We start from the raw sequence: 17364 nt of genomic DNA, 5'->3' as shown, positions 1-17364 counted from the left end.
TTGCCATTGAATTTTGTCCACCAACACATTCGCACACTAGTGCGAGCTTTTTGGCGGCCATCTTGAATTCTCAAAAACCCTCACAACGCCTTTCAAAAACGCTCGCCAGCGAGGGCAAATCGTACCGATTTGGTGCGTTGGCGAGCTTGTTTTTACGCAGCGGGAACGAGCTGCAAATTTTGCCGTTTGGAGCACGCCCGCAGAGTACGTGCAGAAATATTGCCAATTTTTCAGTTGACAGTTGACAGTGCTCACCGTTCCGTCATTTGTCATTTGGTTCGCCAGCTAGGTAGAGCAAAGAGAAAAAAAAAAAATCGCGTCGGCAATAGGCAGCTCCGTGTTGTTCGCGTTCGTTTTATCTGTACGTGATTAAGTTATTATTCCCACTCTGGAGTGTTTGTGTGTTTGAGCGAAGATAGAAATCTAGACGACGATGGCTTATCAGGTGAGTGCCAGCCGATTTCGGCTTGTTTGATAAAAGCTGACGTGTTGTTTTGCCCCATTCCCTCTGTTTGGGGGGAGGGTGCACCTGACCCGTCCGTCACTGTGGTGATTTATTTACGCGACTTTTGCGATGCTAACTAGATTGATAGAGAGCCCCAACATTGGGCCAAACTACTGGAATGGTGTGAATCATTGGTGCACACTTGACTCCCCCCTCCGCTGCGTTCGTGCGTGTGTGTATACGCCCAGCTTTATTCATTCTAATTGTGTCGTTTCGTGTGTCTCGACGGGACGTTTTCTAACAGGGAGGATACCCGCAACAACAGTATGGAGGCTATGGACAAAACCCGGCTGCAGCGGGCGGGTACGGAGGCGGTTACGGTGGTTACGCACCGCCACCGCAGCAACCGCCCGTCAATCCGGAAATCCAGAACATTTTCCGCAACATCGACAAAGACAACACAGGCCGCATCAACAACCGGGAGCTGCAGCAAGCGCTGATCAATGGACGGGGCGACCACTTCTCCGACACGGCCTGCAATTTGATGATCAGTGAGTTTTTGTGCTTACGCGCGCGAGTGTGTGTAATGTGAGCGGTAGTGCTTGAGGAATTGCTGATGACTCAACTGTACGGTTCTTTGCTCTGTTCCGTTTCTCTCATCCCCCGGTTCGTGTATAGGCATGTTCGATCGCAACAAGACCGGCACGGTCGACATCTACGACTTTGAGAAGCTGTACAACTACATCAACCAGTGGCTGCACGTGTTTAAGAACTTCGATCGCGACGCATCCGGCCACATCGAGGAGTCCGAGCTGACCCAGGCGCTGACGCAGATGGGTTTCCGCTTTTCGCCCCAGTTCATACAGTACCTGATTGCGAAAAACGATCCCATCAACCGGAAGGAAATCTCGGTCGACCAGTTCATCGTGACGTGCATCCAGATACAGCGCTTTACTGACGCGTTCCGCGTCCGGGACACCGAGCAGAAGGGCATCATTACGATCGGGTTCGAGGACTTTCTCGGCATCGCGCTCTCCATGTGTTCCTAAAACTGTGCCGGCGGGGACAGTCAGGCCGAATGAACTTCGATGCTCCTAACCTAACCGCTATCGTTTCCACACACACATACACACACCGAGACACACATACAGACACACACATACAGACACACACACTTGGACACGGACACACAGCCGGCACAACACATCAACACAAACACGGGGCAGCGATAAAGTAAAGCACGGTAATGATTCACTGTTAAAGTATTCTACTAACGGACAAAGCGACAAAGCGACAAAACAAAACCAGGATGTGTGTGTGTGTGAAGATGTGTGAAGTACGGAAAGACCTGGCCCGGAGAGGATGGACGATACCGGATGTTTGTCTGGATGAGCCTTATTCAGTTGAATGAAATACGCTTTTGTGAGAATCAAAAAGAACGAACACTCAGATGGAGAGGAAAGGAACTCGCTGAAGGGAGGGGGAATCACCCGCAAACCAAGCGGACGCAGACGAGAAACAATCAGTGCAACAAATGATGCCCAAGCAAACGTACTGTAAACCCGGTTAACATTCATTAACTTATTCCTCATGCCCGTAACACCAATAATAATCATCGTATCGTAGTGAAGGAGAAAGGTGTAATAGTACAGCAGAAGGTTCAACTAGACACACAAGAAAATGGCACACAAACACACACACACACACACACACACAGATAGAACAACAACTCATATATATGCGTCATAATTTATATCTACTTCAAAAAGCTAGAGCAAACGGCATGTGCGGAAACGGAGATTGTACGTCAAGTAGTGCTGGTGGAGGGGTGCAGGCTGGGAAAGGGCGGCAAACATGCATGCCAAACATTAATGCGGGCCCCCATCATCCACATGCGTCTTGGGTTCCGTGAGGAGATAGAGAGCGATTCCCCTGTGCTGCTCGTGTGTGTACTCTGCTGGAGCCAGTTATATCTTTTGAGTTGATTAGCAATGGTTTCTGCGCATTGGAGCTATCGTCGTCGTCGTCGTCGTCTTGTGTGGTGTAAGTTTTTCGCAACCGCCGCCAGATTGTGCTGAATGATGATGATGTTGGGGTGGGGGTTGTGGGGCTGCTAGCTACTAACGGGCTCTCTTAGTAACTTGAGCGAAGGTAGCAGTAGCGAGCGGGGTCCGGTGGTGGCGGCGATGGCAACAACGACGAAAAAATTATTGTATTTTATTCTATTGGTAATAAATGTACTATTATCTAATACGAATGGTTTATCGTGTTTAATCTGAGAGAAAGCCGTTAAATCTATTTTTTTTTCTTATTGTTAATATAATATACATTTAGCGAAAAATATGTTGACGGAAATTAAAATTTTGAATTATTTTTTATATCTTTCATTCAGACTCAATGTAGCTAATGTCGACTCAAAATCTGTTATAATGAAATAAAACAATTAAAAACGTACCAATAGACCTGTTGAGAAAACAAATAAACTGGTGTACATACATTTTGTTACGCACTGTAAATCATCAACGTACACAAAGCAGTAGAAACACCCTTAATCTTTCTACAAAAGGGTTTCGTTGAAATGTTTCAATACTGTGTTTGCTTAATTGAGAACTTTAATCGAAATACTATCTAAAAGTGTGTTCTCTTAATATGATTTAATAATAGGCGAGAATAGTTAAAACATGCTAAAAATAATTTCTATCAATAAACTTACACAGCAATTGTCAAAAGCAGTTTTACTTCGATGGCATCTGTCAGCTTCTTCGACATGGCATCACCCGTCCTTCACACGCTTGTTGGGCATTGTTATTGTTTTTGCAATCGCTCAGTTAGTCCTTCGCGCTGTAAACAGCTTTTCTATTCGTGGTAAAATAAGAGCGGAAAGTGCGGATAAAACGTTACCGTTGGGACCGCAAAACAGCCCACTGCTTGGTGCAATCAGGATGTCGTCAATGCGGCCGGACGATCATCGCCGGAAGTGGGACCGGAAGGAGTACGAAAGGCTCGCGCACGAGCGCATTCTTGCCAAGGATAAGGGCAACGAGGACGATGGTAAGATGGCTTGCCGTGGCATCATATGCTTCCTCCCCTGGTTGCGATTTTTAACCTGTTGATTGGCGTTTTTTTTCTAAACCAGGAGAGCCCGTCACGAAGGAGCTGCTCAAGCAGCGCGAATACAAGGTCGACCTGGACAGCAAGCTGGGCAAGAGCATGGTCATCAACAAGAGCACACCGTCGTCCCAGTCCGGCGGCTACTACTGCAACGTGTGCGACTGTGTCGTGAAGGATTCGATCAACTTTCTCGACCACATCAATGGCAAGAAGCACCAGCGCAATCTCGGCATGTCGATGAAGGTGGAGCGCAGTTCGCTCGACCAGGTGAAGGAGCGGTTCAAGATTAACAAGAAGAAAACGGAAGAGAAGAAGAAGGACTACGAGCTGGAGTCGCGGGTACGGGAGGCCAAGGAGGAGGAGGACCGCTACCGGGAGTATAAGCGCGACAAGAGAAAAGAGCGCAAGCGAAAGCACGACGAGGACGAGACGGATCCGGACCTGGATGCGGGCAGCTCGGAGATGGCTGCCATCATGGGATTTGCCGGGTTCGGTGGATCGAAGAAGAACTGAACACGGGTAGGGATTTTCCCGTTCCTTTCCGCCCCACTCCCCCAATTTCCTTTTCCTCACCAGAGCAAGTGGCTCACGAGGGTCACTACTACACCAATGCCATGGACCTTTCCGGTGGCGTCCGGTGGAGGGGATATTCTTCTGGTTTCCGTCGCATGGTTTACTGAGCTCACCGATAACTAAACACTAAATACCATACAGGCGAAATTGACGTGCTTTACAGAAAAGGAGGGTTAGCAGCGTCTCCAATGCGTTGCTGCTGCTGCTGCTGCTGGATCTGTTCAAACCCCCCGGTGGTACTAATAACTCGTATTTGACCTATTATTGTAACTGACGAAGGAATGTATATTAGAATAAACTTTATTTTAAAAACCAAATTGGGCGTGCTCTCTCACCCACAAGTCGTGTTTCGTTTCACATTATTCGGCTGGTGCGCAACTTTATTTGTAGTTCAATAGTTAAATAGCACAAATTGTAGCAAATATTTTGAGTAGAAATTCTCGCACATTCCCTCGCTTCCTATTTGTCCTCTACCTTTCTGCTCTGCCTTGACGTTGTGGTACGCTCATTGTTACAAAGGACGGCGCCAAGAGAAAAACGGCCCATACAAAACTTCTATTGTATATAAGAAAAAAAAAAACATTCAACAGGCGATATTTATATATATATCGTTTGCAATGAGCACAACTTTGTAAATATAGATTCGCAACATCTTCAAACAGTTTCAAATGCCCCGGCGGCAGCGGTCATGTCTTGTGCACTTTCTCCATTGCGCCACACTTAATATCGGAAGCACGCCGTACATCTTTTCAAAGAAGAGCATATTATTATTGAGTAAATTGTTGCATTATTTGTTTTGTTTCTTTTGTTTCGTTTCTTTGTTCTTTGTATTTGAGCGCTAGAATCGTGCATCAGTGATCGTGATAGTCAGTAGTGTAAATGCTTTGTTTCCACTCCATTCCGGATCGGTGATCGGGTTGTTTCCGTTTGGCGAAATTATTACAACGACGGTTAAGATAGTAATTTAAGTAAATGGTTACGACGACCGAACGTGAGCCATTAACCGGATGTGCATGGCCGAAATAATTATGCTATTTAAGTGGATGAGATTTATCTTTGGGGCGTTCAAAACTTCTCCTTTCCACCCCGCGGGCGATTGTGAGGTGCATGATTATTGAAAGACGTTCCATAATACAAATAGCCTAAATGGCCGGCACGCCAATATAGTTAAATATCGATGTAGCGGAAGATGTAAATATGTAAAAGGGAAGTTTTACCCTTAACTTTTTAAATACACTTTATAGTTAATATAAAAAAAAATAATGAAAAACCTTACTCTCTACTTGCTTCATGCACTTGCGCAAACCTTTGTCGCGGTGGCGTACTACTTTGTGATGCATGATCCTTAAGCCTTACTGTTTTCCATCTCCGCCTGCAGGAATTGGGCGGAGAAAGGTTGCTTCGTGATCGGGGTAAGCTGCACCTCCTGCATCGGTGCCTCAACTGCGTCCTCTTCCGGCGCTTCGCCCAGCAGCCGTGCCAGATTGCTTTCCTTCCAGCGGCCGCTGTTGCCGTTGATGGTGCGATCCTCGCACACGCACAGGAACAGCGTGTCAACCACCATCTGGAGGAGAGAATGAATGAGAGAATTAAGCGCTTATGTTCAAATAAAATTGTCCCACTGTTCCCATACCTCGTAAAGCGACAGTATAATGTGAGCGATGAAGAACGCAAACACGGTTATAATGATCACCGGCGCCATGTAGAAGTGCAGATCGGGATTGTCGCGCAGCAGCAGGATGCTAATCAGCCCACAGATCGATGCCACCGCCAGCTTGCCAAGGAATAGGACAAAATCACCAATACCATTGATGGTGGCGACCTGCAGTGCGTTCGTGACGAGTGCATTCCAAGCCTGGGAAATGGGAGCCGTAAAAGCAAATAAGAAGATCAATCAAAATGCCATTCATTGCCACCCTGTGGTCGGCGAGCCGCACGTACAATCTTTGCAGCGGGACAGAAGTTAACACCCTCGATCGCGATCACGGTGTACGCGTTGTGGTTGAGGTAGCGGATGAACTTCTCCAGCAGCCAGAAGCTACAGATGCAGCACCGCAAACAGCAGCTAGCACATTCCGATCCTTCCTGCTGGTGGCGCTTCAATCTGCAAGCGAATAATGGGTGGAATGGAAATTCATTTTAAAAACCCTCTCTTTTTTGCTGTTGAATGTTTGCTTTTTTTTAACTCACTTCGCGTAGAGGTAGGTAAGGATGAGGCGGGGGATTTTGAAGATCGTAATAATGAGCGAACCCTTCGCAACGGACCCAAGATGGTACTTAACAAGCTTGGCAATCGCGAGCAGGACGGGCGAATCGGTGGGCTTGCGGAAGTACCAGAACGCGACGGCACCGGCAATGGCTAGCTGCTGGCAAGCGAAGATAAACTCACTCGTCCAGATCAGCCCAATGATGTAGATCCACAGCATGTGTCGCAGCACGTTCACGTCGTGATATTCTACCAATTTGAATGCTGTTTTGAGGGGGGAATGTATAAATTTAATTGCATCTAGATCGACCACGTTTCCTTCAATTGCAGTTACTTACACTTGAAGCTGGTATCATTCTTCCCCGCCAGCTCCGGCTTCAGCTTCGGATCGTTCGCAATCGAAGCACTGTCCTCGAGCTGGGCCAACGGAAGCAACGGCTTCACGCCGGGATAGTTGGCGGTGGCCAAGCAAACGACCACCACCACCCAGAAGGCCAGAAAGATCGACAATGCGAGGAAGGCGAGCAGCGGCGGTCCGGCCAACCCCGGCAGCTGCAGCATACACTTGCCCGCCTCCTCGAACAGGGCCGCCAGGCCGGTCAGCTTCTCGCGCAGATAGTAGATGACGACGAGCAGTATGATCATGATGCAGGTGGCAGCGATCGCGAGCACGTAGATCGTGGCCTCGTTCCGCACCAGCTCCTCCAGGTAGGACAGCTGCTGGTCGGTGTCGAGCGTATGCTTGGCCTTGTAGTAGCTCCACCACAGCACGCCCGTAATGCCGACGCTGGCCACCACCACGATGATGCAGATCAGCCACGACACGATCGTCGCGAGCCAGTGCAGCAGCGCAATCATCACGATCGAGAACACCAGGCTCAGCGCACAGATCAGCACGATCGTGGGCCACGCCTTGTACAGATCGCTAAACACCTGCTGCGTCGCCTCCCAGGAGTTGATCAGTGCGTACATCTTCTTCACCTGCTGCAGCGGCGCGTTCACGCCGGTCGGGATGCAGCGGTGCAGTACCGGCGCCGACTGGTACACCGGGAACGGTGGGCACGGCCCATTGAAGTCGAAGTACTTGGCCCCCTGGTTCGCTTCCTGCGTTTGCAGCATGCTCATGTTAAAGTCGTACCGGCAGAGCTTCGTCTTGCGGTCCTCGTAGTAGCGGTACAGTTCGGCCGCGTTCAGCAGCTCTCGCTGGGGACATTCCTTCACGCAGATCTTGAGCGTGTGGCGCAGCTCCTTGATGTCGAGGAAGAACAGGTACGGTTTGTCTTCCGTGTTCATGCCGGACAGGGGAAAGTTGGAGAACTTGTCGTTGCTGCGCACGCCGCACGTGTTACCGAACGAATCGTACCCATTGATGATGCGTAGCGGATTGCCGTAGATGAAGGAAAACACTGCAATGACGATCTGGGGGAAGCGAGTGAAGGGAAGAAAGGAAAACATCAGTTAGTTAGTGTGTCAGCATTCGAAGGGGTTGTAACACAGGTGGTGGTGGTGGTGGATCATTAAATTTGACCTTGAAGAGTGAGCGAGTGGAGTTTGCTTTCCCCCTTTTTATTTTGAAACAAGCGACACTCCTTCCGCGAGGAAGTTATTGTCAGGGTCAGGGTGCGATGGAAAAACCATATGTTGCATGTGGCAGGTAATGGAAATTAAAACAAGAAGGGGACAACACCCCAAAACGATTGCATGCCACGGCTTGCTTGGGGGAGCAATCGTGTCAATACACTGTAATTAACTGCACGCACGCGCTTCGATGCAAACTTCGGTTAATAATAGATACAAAGGATTCTTGCTGGTTTATAAAGGAGATGGTACCCGGGGCACATTTTCCGATGGGTGCTAGATGTGCCCATCCCCCCCCCCCCCCCCCTCCCAACACACACTTTTACGTACCAATGCAATCCAAAAGACAACGTACAGAACAAGCCAAAAGATGTCGGTGGGCGATCGCACCGTCACCGGCTGCACTTGCTGGTCGGGCTTGCTCTCGAAGCAACCCATATCGTGGCAGAATCACTCTCTTGCTGGGATATCGTCCGGACTGCGTCCAACTACTGTTTCACTTCGCTGACAGGGGCGGGCGTTGGTGCTAATTGCTTCCTGCCCCGTTTCGTTCAAAACATTCCACCAAGATGACGCGATCCCGGCACCAAAGCTGTTGTTATTGCTTCTGTTGGCGTCGCTTCTTCACCCAGCAGCTGTCAAAGTCGTGCTTTGCCGTTGTTTGTTCGAGTTTTTTTTGTTGCTCGTCGTTCATCGAGCTTGATGAAGAGAACGAACCACTGTGCAGCTAGATGAAGAGTTCGCTGTCTCACTTCCGCTTGCAGGATAGAGCGAGTGAGTGTGCGTAACTGTCAAGCGCGGGATCGGCGAATTGTACACAAACAAAACCATTCGCATCCACAGCGCGCAATGTGCAGTGTCCCCACGGGTTGGCAGGGTTTTCTCCGAATTGATCTATTAAGTTTGCATTCTTGAAGGATACGTACGATTGCTGATGTTACCATGAGCACCACGAAACCGACACCGACAAGGCAAAAGAAGAAAAAGCCGCCTGCCAATGGTGAACCGGCAGCTCGCAGCGTAAAGAAGGTTTCGGCAGTGGAGCTGCAAAGTGCGTATAACACCGTGTCATCGATTTCAAACCGTTTAATCTTTACAACCCATGTTCACAAACTTTCCTTGCAGAGTTAATGGCTACCCAGGGACAGCCAGGCAAGCCGGGCAAAGTGATTGGCGTAACCAAGGTTTCTCACGGTACGGTTTCAGGTCAGTACAATTGAACAGGCACTTCAGTCCGGACCTATCTCAACATCTTTGGGCCTTTTCTTCTCAGACACCAGCGCACCGAGGATAGCGATAAAAGATGAGCCCAATTGGGAACATAACCCACTATCGGAGGAAGAGGCGGGTATAGTTAGCTCTTTTTCCGATTCCACGGATGTAACCGACGATTTTTCCGAACTGGTCGTAGACCCATGCACGCCTGTCAAAACGATGGAAGACTTTGAGGACATCATTGGTCGGTGTTGTTGGTAGCGCTGACAATGTTCGGTATCCGAATTAATGTACATTTGATATGTTGCAGAATACGGCGTTTGCAGAGGCGAGATCGACGATGACACACCGATCGTTACCACCAGGCGAGAGCTACGACAGATTATAAAAGGTTAGCATATTGGCCAGTCGATGCTAAAAGGTGGACAGGCACGGTAACACACGGTTGGCATTTGTATGCTCTATTTACAGACGCTTTTCAGACCCACTTGCGTTCGATAAATACCCGGTTGGCCAGTATCGAGGGTTCGATCGGTTTGCTGCTGAATAGTGTCGCTGTTCCCAACGACGGCGAGGTGGAGGACTATATACCGACGGCGAACTCGTTTGAATTTAAAATCATCGACAACAGCGAGGATCTGGAGCTGTTGAACGAGCGTTTGGAAACGGATGAAGAGTACGCCAAGAAGCTGCTCCAGTGGCTGCAAGCGCGGCTATGCACGAATGAGAGCAAAAAACGCATGTCCAGAGCGCTGAGTGCTATGTTTACCCTGGAGTTTCTCTGTACCGTTACCTGGACCGGCAAAGGGAAGCAGGCCAAACTAGCAATGTCACGGTACAAAGCGGTGGTTCAACTGTTTAAAACAATAGGCACTACCCGGCTCTGTACGATTGACGACCGAGCGGTGGCAGATTTTTTCATTGTTAAGCTACGCTACACAGGGTTAAATTTAAAACGACGAAAAGATAAAAAATAGCAGGAAGAGTTTGTTTTGCATTTGTAACATTAGGAGAGTAAAGTATCGTTTTACGCTAGACTAAATGTATTGAACACAGTGACCGATAAGTGTAAAAAGACAGTAAACATCTGTTCCGATCGGCAGTGTATGGGTTTACTTAACACACCAAGGAGTTATCCCAGCGCTTACAACAATATTCAACCTTTTCATGAGTTACTAACCTAAGTAATTTGAGGATGTAAAGTTTAGAAGATTTACCCTTTCTTTATTTCGAATATGTTTACCGTTTGTTAGTTAGGTGTCTGCTAAACACTGTATTATGTATTACAAAACAAACATGACATTCAGATTCAGTAGGATGTTAAATAGAATGGGTTCTTTTTAGTCATTTGTGAGATCCATTCATAACTCTGGGGTCTGAACTCTACATGCTTCAACGTTAGTATCCTTTGTACGGTGATTATACACAATTCGTTAATGATACTTGCGGCACGGTTTGATGATTAAACTGTGCAATTCTGTGTTCAATTAAACTGATAATTTCATTCGAAATCGTACAACATCGTCTGACTAGCGTTCTAGTGCTAGCTGTCATGAACGTTTGGGCAACAATTTTGAAATACTTATGACGAATTTCACGCAATGGGAGTATGTTTTCTTGTGTAATTATAACAAAAATTAATATATTTTTGTCCTTTAGAACAGTTATGGGACCGGCCCAATAAAGAAGGTCAACAAGCGATGGAATAATTCGTTGACGATGCTTCCAACTTCTCCCATCACCAATTCAATGTTACCAAAACACCCTCTCCCAAATGGTTCATAACTTTTAACAACTAAAATCATACAAACATTTTCATTCTGATCGTACGCATGGAAAAGATTAACTTTTAAGACCGTTTTTTTCTCTCGTTTACCGCCCCATTTAAATGCGAAAAGAAAAACAAATCCAAAACATCAACAAACAGCGCCATCTAGTGCAAACGTTGCGTACTGAAAGCAGACAGCTGATGTCAGGACGGTTTGCTACTTGGGGAGGGGTAGCGATGAAGCCATATTCGTAGGCTATTCCAAACGAATCGGCCCTGCCCGGCCGATCGTTCGCCGTTTTTTATGCATGCACTCTTGCGCCCGAGCTGTCAAACGCAGCCGATGGTGTAACTTTCTAGCGACACCCCGTCCGCTGCATCTGCTCTGTGCAATATTTACCATTCATTGTTCGTCCGTCGGTCAGCTATTGCGCCTCCCAACTAGGCAAGGTGATACGCTGCCGCTAGCACTGTGCACTCTACGCTACAACTGCGGGTCGGTGGGAATCAGTGGCAAAAGGGTTCGGTGGAGCAAAGCAAAGGAACGAAGAAAAAAGTCACGACAAGAACGCCGAGTTCCTCCTGCGAGTGGCTGCTCACCGAGAGGGCGTGTGAAGCGTGTTAGTACGATGGTGTGGAAGCAATAGAAATTCGTTCGATGCGTACGGAAAGGGCAAAATCATCGCAAATGTCAAAGTGAGGCGAAAGCGTATCGCATTTTTTTTTCTCCTCCCCGCACATCCCTGCACGACGTACACAGATTTGTCGAGTGAATTGTGGCAAACGCGAGGCAAACGGCACCGCAGATTAGATTAGAGCGAATCCGATTCCCCCCGCAGGGTGTGAAGGAAATTTTCTAGCGTTGTTTCTAAACCGTTCTGCCTGTCGTGTGTGTGTGGTGTGGTGCTTTGTAAGGAGGTGCCTGTTTGAGAAATTCTCTTTGTTTCTGTCCTTGCCTACTGTCTGCCTGCCTGCTGCTTGCACGTACGAAACGAAACGCAAGCAAACGAGTGTGTGACGAGGGAGGGCAGCCAGTGGTGGTGGTGGTGGCCACGACAGTGTGTGCAAGCGGGTGCCAGTAAATTAGTGGCAAACGAGAGGGGGAGTGTGTGTGTGTGTGTGAAAGGAGAGAGAGAGAAAGAGAGAGCGAGAGAGCGGGGCAGGGATTGCACCAACACACCGAGCAGCGGCCGCAAGTGCAATTTTTTCTTCGTGTGTGCGCAACACTCAACGCTCGCGTACACAATCCGGAAGTTCGCGATGGATGGTGAATCGGAAAAACAGCCGCTCCTGAAGCAAGCAGCACAGCAACAGTCGCAGGAATCAGGATCAGTGCAGCGTAAGTAGCAGCAGAGGGTGGGTTGGGTGAACGGGCTCGCGCACACTTCCGGGTCCGGAAAATCGGATTTGCGGTCGATCGGGGTTCGGCGGGTTCTCTATCCGGGAGTGTTCCCCCAAAAATCGAGGGCCGTTCTTTGCTCGGGAATCTAGAACAAACGCTTCAATTATGAGTAATGGAACGTGGTGCGTGATGGCCCCTTATCAAATGTTAGTAAAATACTTGCGTGAAAACTTAATCTCTCTCCGTTGAATTTACCGTAGGCCGTTGTGGCTGCTAAAACACCGAAAAAGCGTTCTAGCGAGAAGCGGAGGATGGTTTGTCATTTCTATTACATTTTTTTTCTCTCTCCCCCCGACTGTGTTTTCTGTTCCCCTACATCTAGAGTGCTGCGGGTTATGCGATGAGTCAGCCCTCCGTTGTTTGTTGTCTCTTTCGGGCCAGCGCTGCAAGGTATACAGCTCTCTCGTTGCTGCTCCGTTTGTGTGCAGGAGGCAGGAGGCAGGAGGCAGAGGGCAAGGAGACCGCGCTAGGGCTTGACGAATGAAAATCACCGGTCAAATTAGCTTACAGAAGGAAACTGTGAGCTTGTTTTGCTAGATGGTTGCGGGGAACAAAAACATGAGTCAGGAAGGAGGTGGGGTCGAGTGTAGGCAGCGGTTTGTTTCTTTTGTTTTTATACACCAGTGCCTTCCGCTGCTGCTTATCAGCTGCTGTTGGTGGTGGTGGGAGAGAGCTCTGTGCCTACTGCGAACCGAAAACGATTGTGGCATTGCCGCGTCTCCCCGTGCCCCCGTCTCTGAACGTGTGCAGATAGCAGTAGGCCCCGGGTACGACGGACCTTCCAGCCGTTGACTGGTGGTGATGTGGTGAAACAGTCAACTCTGCCATGCAAACATTCACCGATCGACCCTCATCCTTTGCCTCCCCTTGGGAATGGGAACATTATCGCCATCTCACGTACGATTACTTCATCCTCTAATATCATCGTATTAACAAAACATGTATTGCATCAATGACCTACGCCAATTTATCGGTAAAGAATGTGTCAGAAACAATCTTTCCCTCAAGTTCCTTATGAGTAAACGTTCAGTTTTACTACTCCTCTCGATTCGATCAGCACTATTTAACCATTTGCTTTCCATTTTTTCCTGATTTTCCATTTGCAGCGGTCGTGAATGCATCCCCGATCGGGCCGGACGAGGTACCGCCGTCGTATCAGCAGGAGCAACAGAATAGTATTATCGTGACGTGCCGCGTGTGCCAGGCACTGATCGACATCTCCTGGAAGAAGGAACAGCACGTCGTCAAGTGTCTGCAGTGCAACGAAGCGACGGTACGTAGAGAGGACCTTTAGGAGGGGAAGGGGCAGAGGGCTGAGGAAGCTGGAATGCTGTGCAAGTAAGCTGTGCATGTCTGCGGCCACCGCCGCCGCCTGACCGCAGCTGCTCAATTTACTTGCATTGGCAGTTTTTGCTTTTCTGTCCTGCTGCCCCACCACTGCACACTGCAAGATCTTTAGCCGCAGACCCAAACACCGAAACGCCTCTGTGTGTGAAGCCTTTTTTTACTGGTCAAAACAGCACCACACACCACCGGTGGGTCTGGACGATATTTGTTTTGTTTCACCCGGAATCCCAACTCCCCACAATGGCTTTGGTACAATGAAACATGATCCACTTAATCCACCCAGGCCCAGTGAGTTTGCTGGAAATGTTCCTGTTCCTTCGCTGGGTATATGATATACTAACACACACGCTGCTGCGCTGCAAGTATGTTTGATGACGGCGGTGAGGATGGAAAACGAGATAGCTTTTGACGCTTGTGGACACGTTCCTGGGCGGCTTCACGGGACGGGTGTTACTGTTTAATGTAGGCTTTCCTGTGGTTCCGTGGTTCTCTCGGTGTGTGTGCAGCTGGATTGGACAATTCGTGCTATACACAGGCGCTAACCTTTGCTAGATGCATGTCTCAGAAAAACCTTAGAAGTTAAGTTGCTAAGCTTGAAATTGAGCCCAATTTTCAGTACCATAGTAAAGCAGGGGATACCCCATTACCACCCATCGGCCACCCCCATTTTGATTGCTACAATTTTCACCTTTTCCCTCCCCCCTATCTCTTCTTCTAGCCCATTCGAAATGCACCGGCCGGCAAGAAGTACGTACGATGCCCGTGCAACTGTCTGCTGATTTGCAAGAGCTCTTCCCAGCGGGTGGCCTGCCCGCGGCCCAACTGCAAACGCATCATCAATCTGGCCCCGAGCCCGGTCACGCCGCCGCTGCTCCCAATGCCCGGCATGTGCCGCGTTACCTGCGGCCACTGTCACGACACGTTCTTGGTACGGCCGCCGTCCAGCGCTTTTGTCCAGCGGTGCCCTTGCCGCTTTTACTAACCGCTCTTACTTTCTCCCATTTTAAAACAGTTTGATACGCTGAAGAATAATCTAGCGAGATGCCCGCACTGTCGCAAGGTGTCGTCGGTCGGGGCCGACTTTTGCCGCAAGCGTCGCAATCTACACTTCCTTGGTGGAATTATATTTTTGGCTATCGGTATCGGCGTTACATTCGCCACCTACACCTACGTGAGGGTAAGTTTCTCCATCGCTCCGTCCTTCCTTCCACACACTAACCAGCACACTCTCCCTCTCTCCACTGTGCACTTCTTTGCAGGATTACGGTGGCATATTTGTGGCGTACATCAGCCTTTATCTCATCTCCGTGCTGCTCTTCGCGAAGGCGCTCTACTACTGCTCGCTCAAGATTAGCAACATTGATGGGCCGTTTACGACGGTCACTTCTTAAAACAGACTACCGTAAAGTGCAACACATTCCTAACATGAGCAAGCAGCAAGCGCCGGCGGCGGCGTCTTTTGCTGCGCAGCCCGTGCGTGTGCGCGTGTGCGTTTCGCTATAGAGTCGATGGATGCGCATTAGCATTAGCACGGTGTGATAAAAGCGGTAGATAACAATACAAAACAGTGGTGTGTGTGCGTGTGTGAAGAAACAGTTTGGATATGCAGCTCCATTGGAGGAATGAATGGTGCGGGAAGAGATGGTGCCACCAAACGGAAGGAAACAAAGCCCGTCGCGCATGCGCAGATCGGACCAAAATTTACAGTTTGTGAGCAAACTAGAAGAGATTAGTAAAGGGTGGGGGGATAGGCACAGTAGGCACAGGCTAAAAAGACCGATCAAATATGCAGCACAGTTGCAAATGGGGGGAAAAAAAGATTAATCAAAATTACGTAGAACATTTGGTGGAACCCCGGGTTTCTGCCCACCCTCCGGGGTCCAGGTTAACTATTTAGATTGATAGCGAAAAAAGTGCACGAAAGTAGCGTATATGGCTACGCTTTTTCGAATCCAATTGTGCGTGCTTTTGAGTTGAGTTATTTGTAATCAGGGTAGAATCATACTTTTTCCGGTGGTGTGCGTGTGTGTCGGATAATTTCCCATCACTTTCCTGTTGGTTTTTGTGTAGCAATTTTTTCCCTGTTTTGAGAGAATATCCTTTCAATTAACAATGCCGCTGGCTTGCAATATTGTTTACTGTCCTTTGATTATGTGTTGTTCGTGTTTTTCTTCATTTTTTTTTTAAATAACGTTTATACAGTCTTGAATTATTATTTTTACCGCACTTAGCCATGTATATTATGAGTTTAATATGATTGTATAAAACAAGAGTTTGCTAGAGAAGATGAAAAAAAAAACAAGCAAAAAAAGAAACAGAAGCATTGGAAGGAGGCATGTGAATGTGAGAAAAGTAAGCTAAAAAAACACACACATTAACATTACACAACATAACTGATATTCGAGCGGAGGTGGGGCAGGTTTAAGCAGAACTAACAAAACCACACGATAATTGTGAAACATTAGATGTGGCCATGAGATGTGATGAGGCTTGTTTGATGTGCTCAGGAAGGCAGAAATGATGCCGGATTGGGCAATCCCCGTCATGTATGGGGGGGAAGGGTATTTAAATGTTTTAGGTAAAAAGCGTATCAAAAGAAACAAAAGTTAGCCTGTTTTCAGTTACAACAACAGGGGTAGTCGGCACGAGAGAGAGAGAAAGGAACACATTTATTCATGCATATTATACATATGAAACATAAATTCATACCCTTCACATTTCATACACGTGCATTCACGTGCTAGGGGCCGGAGAGGATGCTCTAACTGCTAGTGCCAGTGTCATAAGCGTGTACCGGTTTGGGAGCGGGGAAACGAGCTCTGGCTGACGATAAGGAACTGATGCTGCAATCTGCATTGAATACGAATTGTTTCGGGTTTTCGAGAGCCGCCTAGATATACACATACACACACATAAACACACACCGTGGTTATTAGCAAATGTTTTACTAAATATTGAACATAATTAAGTTACGTATCGAACGAGAATGCTGTAAATGGTCGTGTGCCCTTCTCCTATCTTCGGCAACGTTGCTCCCCTTTCCCTCCCTCTAAACCAATGTTAATCTACTTGAGAAATGTAAGCTAAAGTCAGCGGAGTACCGCCCTCGTTCTAATAATTGCAATATTTGTTGTGCAACTTTGCAAAAACCCCTGGCGCTGATATAACAGAATCCGATGCAAACAATTCAGGAAGTAGCAGCTGCAGCAGCAGGATCAGGGTTGGTGTTGTTGTGTGAGCTTGTGTGCGATATTAAATGGTACCAAACGAACGCCGGTAACGGTGTCAATGATGTATTGCGGATGCAGAATGCTCTGTCCCCCCTCTCCCAGACGGGGTAGTAGATGCGATCCTTAGCGATCCTTGACCGTAGGAACGAGCGAACGAACACGATCGAGCAAATGATGGCGAGACTTGGGACTGACAGGGAGGAGGGCAAGACACTCGAACCGATAATAAAGTAATATAAAATACGCTTTCCACAATTTCTCACTAGTAGGTGACGAGCTCTGGCCGAGAGCTGTATAATGCATGAAGCAGTAATAAAGGCAATTTAGATACAATAACCGATCGGATGGCTTATCTTGGCCCGTGAACTCCACTCCACTTAAGAACGAAAGGAGGAATGCTTACACATTCTGGTAACTTGTAGTGCAAACTGGTAATCCGCTAGCCTACTATAGGCAGACCACACTCCTGCGTACTTCCACGATCGTCCA

At 48.1% G+C, this 17364-nt stretch overlaps 5 protein-coding genes across 7 annotated transcripts; 4 read left to right on the top strand and 1 right to left on the bottom strand.

Moving 5' to 3' along the window:
• The first annotated feature begins 166 nt into the window (after nt 1-166).
• On the top strand, nt 167-2696 carry LOC1276905 (peflin). The gene is made up of 3 exons (XM_316312.5): nt 167-445; nt 750-996; nt 1124-2696. The coding sequence occupies exons 1-3, from the start codon at nt 434-436 to the stop codon at nt 1492-1494; spliced, it is 630 nt and encodes a 209-aa protein (XP_316312.3). The 5' UTR covers nt 167-433; the 3' UTR covers nt 1495-2696.
• Nucleotides 2697-3217: 521 nt separating this feature from the next.
• Nucleotides 3218-4446, top strand: LOC3290133 (zinc finger matrin-type protein 2). The gene is made up of 2 exons (XM_556948.4): nt 3218-3496; nt 3582-4446. Exons 1-2 carry the CDS (start codon nt 3388-3390, stop codon nt 4067-4069), a joined length of 597 nt encoding a protein of 198 aa, XP_556948.3. The 5' UTR covers nt 3218-3387; the 3' UTR covers nt 4070-4446.
• Nucleotides 4447-4476: 30 nt separating this feature from the next.
• Nucleotides 4477-8633, bottom strand: LOC1276904 (choline transporter-like 1). Its single transcript, XM_316311.5, has 6 exons — nt 8244-8633; nt 6674-7754; nt 6320-6599; nt 6071-6233; nt 5763-5984; nt 4477-5693 (listed from the first exon to the last, which is right to left on the bottom strand). The coding sequence occupies exons 1-6, from the start codon at nt 8349-8351 to the stop codon at nt 5475-5477; spliced, it is 2073 nt and encodes a 690-aa protein (XP_316311.5). The 5' UTR covers nt 8352-8633; the 3' UTR covers nt 4477-5474.
• An 82-nt stretch (nt 8634-8715) lies between these two features.
• On the top strand, nt 8716-10649 carry LOC133391987 (uncharacterized). Of its 2 annotated transcripts, XM_061649551.1 has the most exons (5): nt 8716-8964; nt 9039-9119; nt 9187-9372; nt 9439-9519; nt 9600-10649. In XM_061649551.1, the coding sequence occupies exons 1-5, from the start codon at nt 8856-8858 to the stop codon at nt 10103-10105; spliced, it is 963 nt and encodes a 320-aa protein (XP_061505535.1). In that variant the 5' UTR covers nt 8716-8855; the 3' UTR covers nt 10106-10649. The 2 variants fall into 2 exon arrangements, with proteins under 2 accessions (XP_061505535.1, XP_061505536.1); XM_061649552.1 differs by lacking the exon at nt 9187-9372 and having other exon boundaries at nt 8726-8964.
• A 488-nt stretch (nt 10650-11137) lies between these two features.
• On the top strand, nt 11138-17211 carry LOC1276903 (type 1 phosphatidylinositol 4,5-bisphosphate 4-phosphatase). 2 transcript variants are annotated; one of them, XM_316310.5, is made up of 5 exons: nt 11138-12235; nt 13405-13571; nt 14364-14573; nt 14658-14822; nt 14905-17211. In XM_316310.5, the coding sequence occupies exons 1-5, from the start codon at nt 12157-12159 to the stop codon at nt 15034-15036; spliced, it is 753 nt and encodes a 250-aa protein (XP_316310.4). In that variant the 5' UTR covers nt 11138-12156; the 3' UTR covers nt 15037-17211. The 2 variants fall into 2 exon arrangements, with proteins under 2 accessions (XP_316310.4, XP_061505540.1); XM_061649556.1 differs by having other exon boundaries at nt 11165-12235; nt 14658-17211.
• The last annotated feature ends 153 nt before the right edge of the window (nt 17212-17364 follow it).

Source organism: Anopheles gambiae, chromosome 2 (assembly GCF_943734735.2).
Source record: "Anopheles gambiae chromosome 2, idAnoGambNW_F1_1, whole genome shotgun sequence".
In the NCBI taxonomy this organism is placed as follows: domain Eukaryota; kingdom Metazoa; phylum Arthropoda; class Insecta; order Diptera; family Culicidae; genus Anopheles; species Anopheles gambiae.
This window is presented reverse-complemented; position numbering and strand designations above follow the sequence as displayed.

Coding starts and splice junctions, on each gene's coding strand:
- LOC1276905 (XM_316312.5), top strand. Junction 997..1,123: donor GGCCTGCAATTTGATGATCA/GTGAGTTTTTGT, acceptor GTTCGTGTATAG/GCATGTTCGATCGCAACAAG.
- LOC3290133 (XM_556948.4), top strand. CDS start 3,388: ATGTCGTCAATGCGGCCGGACGATCATCGCCGGAAGTGGGACCGGAAG. Junction 3,497..3,581: donor TAAGGGCAACGAGGACGATG/GTAAGATGGCTT, acceptor TTTCTAAACCAG/GAGAGCCCGTCACGAAGGAG.
- LOC1276904 (XM_316311.5), bottom strand. CDS start 8,351: ATGGGTTGCTTCGAGAGCAAGCCCGACCAGCAAGTGCAGCCGGTGACG. Junction 6,600..6,673: donor GAATGATACCAGCTTCAAGT/GTAAGTAACTGC, acceptor CCCTCAAAACAG/CATTCAAATTGGTAGAATAT. Junction 6,234..6,319: donor CTTACCTACCTCTACGCGAA/GTGAGTTAAAAA, acceptor ATTCGCTTGCAG/ATTGAAGCGCCACCAGCAGG.
- LOC133391987 (XM_061649551.1), top strand. CDS start 8,856: ATGAGCACCACGAAACCGACACCGACAAGGCAAAAGAAGAAAAAGCCG. Junction 8,965..9,038: donor TTCGGCAGTGGAGCTGCAAA/GTGCGTATAACA, acceptor CTTTCCTTGCAG/AGTTAATGGCTACCCAGGGA. Junction 9,520..9,599: donor GCTACGACAGATTATAAAAG/GTTAGCATATTG, acceptor CTCTATTTACAG/ACGCTTTTCAGACCCACTTG.
- LOC1276903 (XM_061649556.1), top strand. CDS start 12,157: ATGGATGGTGAATCGGAAAAACAGCCGCTCCTGAAGCAAGCAGCACAG. Junction 12,236..13,404: donor GGAATCAGGATCAGTGCAGC/GTAAGTAGCAGC, acceptor TTCCATTTGCAG/CGGTCGTGAATGCATCCCCG. Junction 13,572..14,363: donor TGCAGTGCAACGAAGCGACG/GTACGTAGAGAG, acceptor CTCTTCTTCTAG/CCCATTCGAAATGCACCGGC.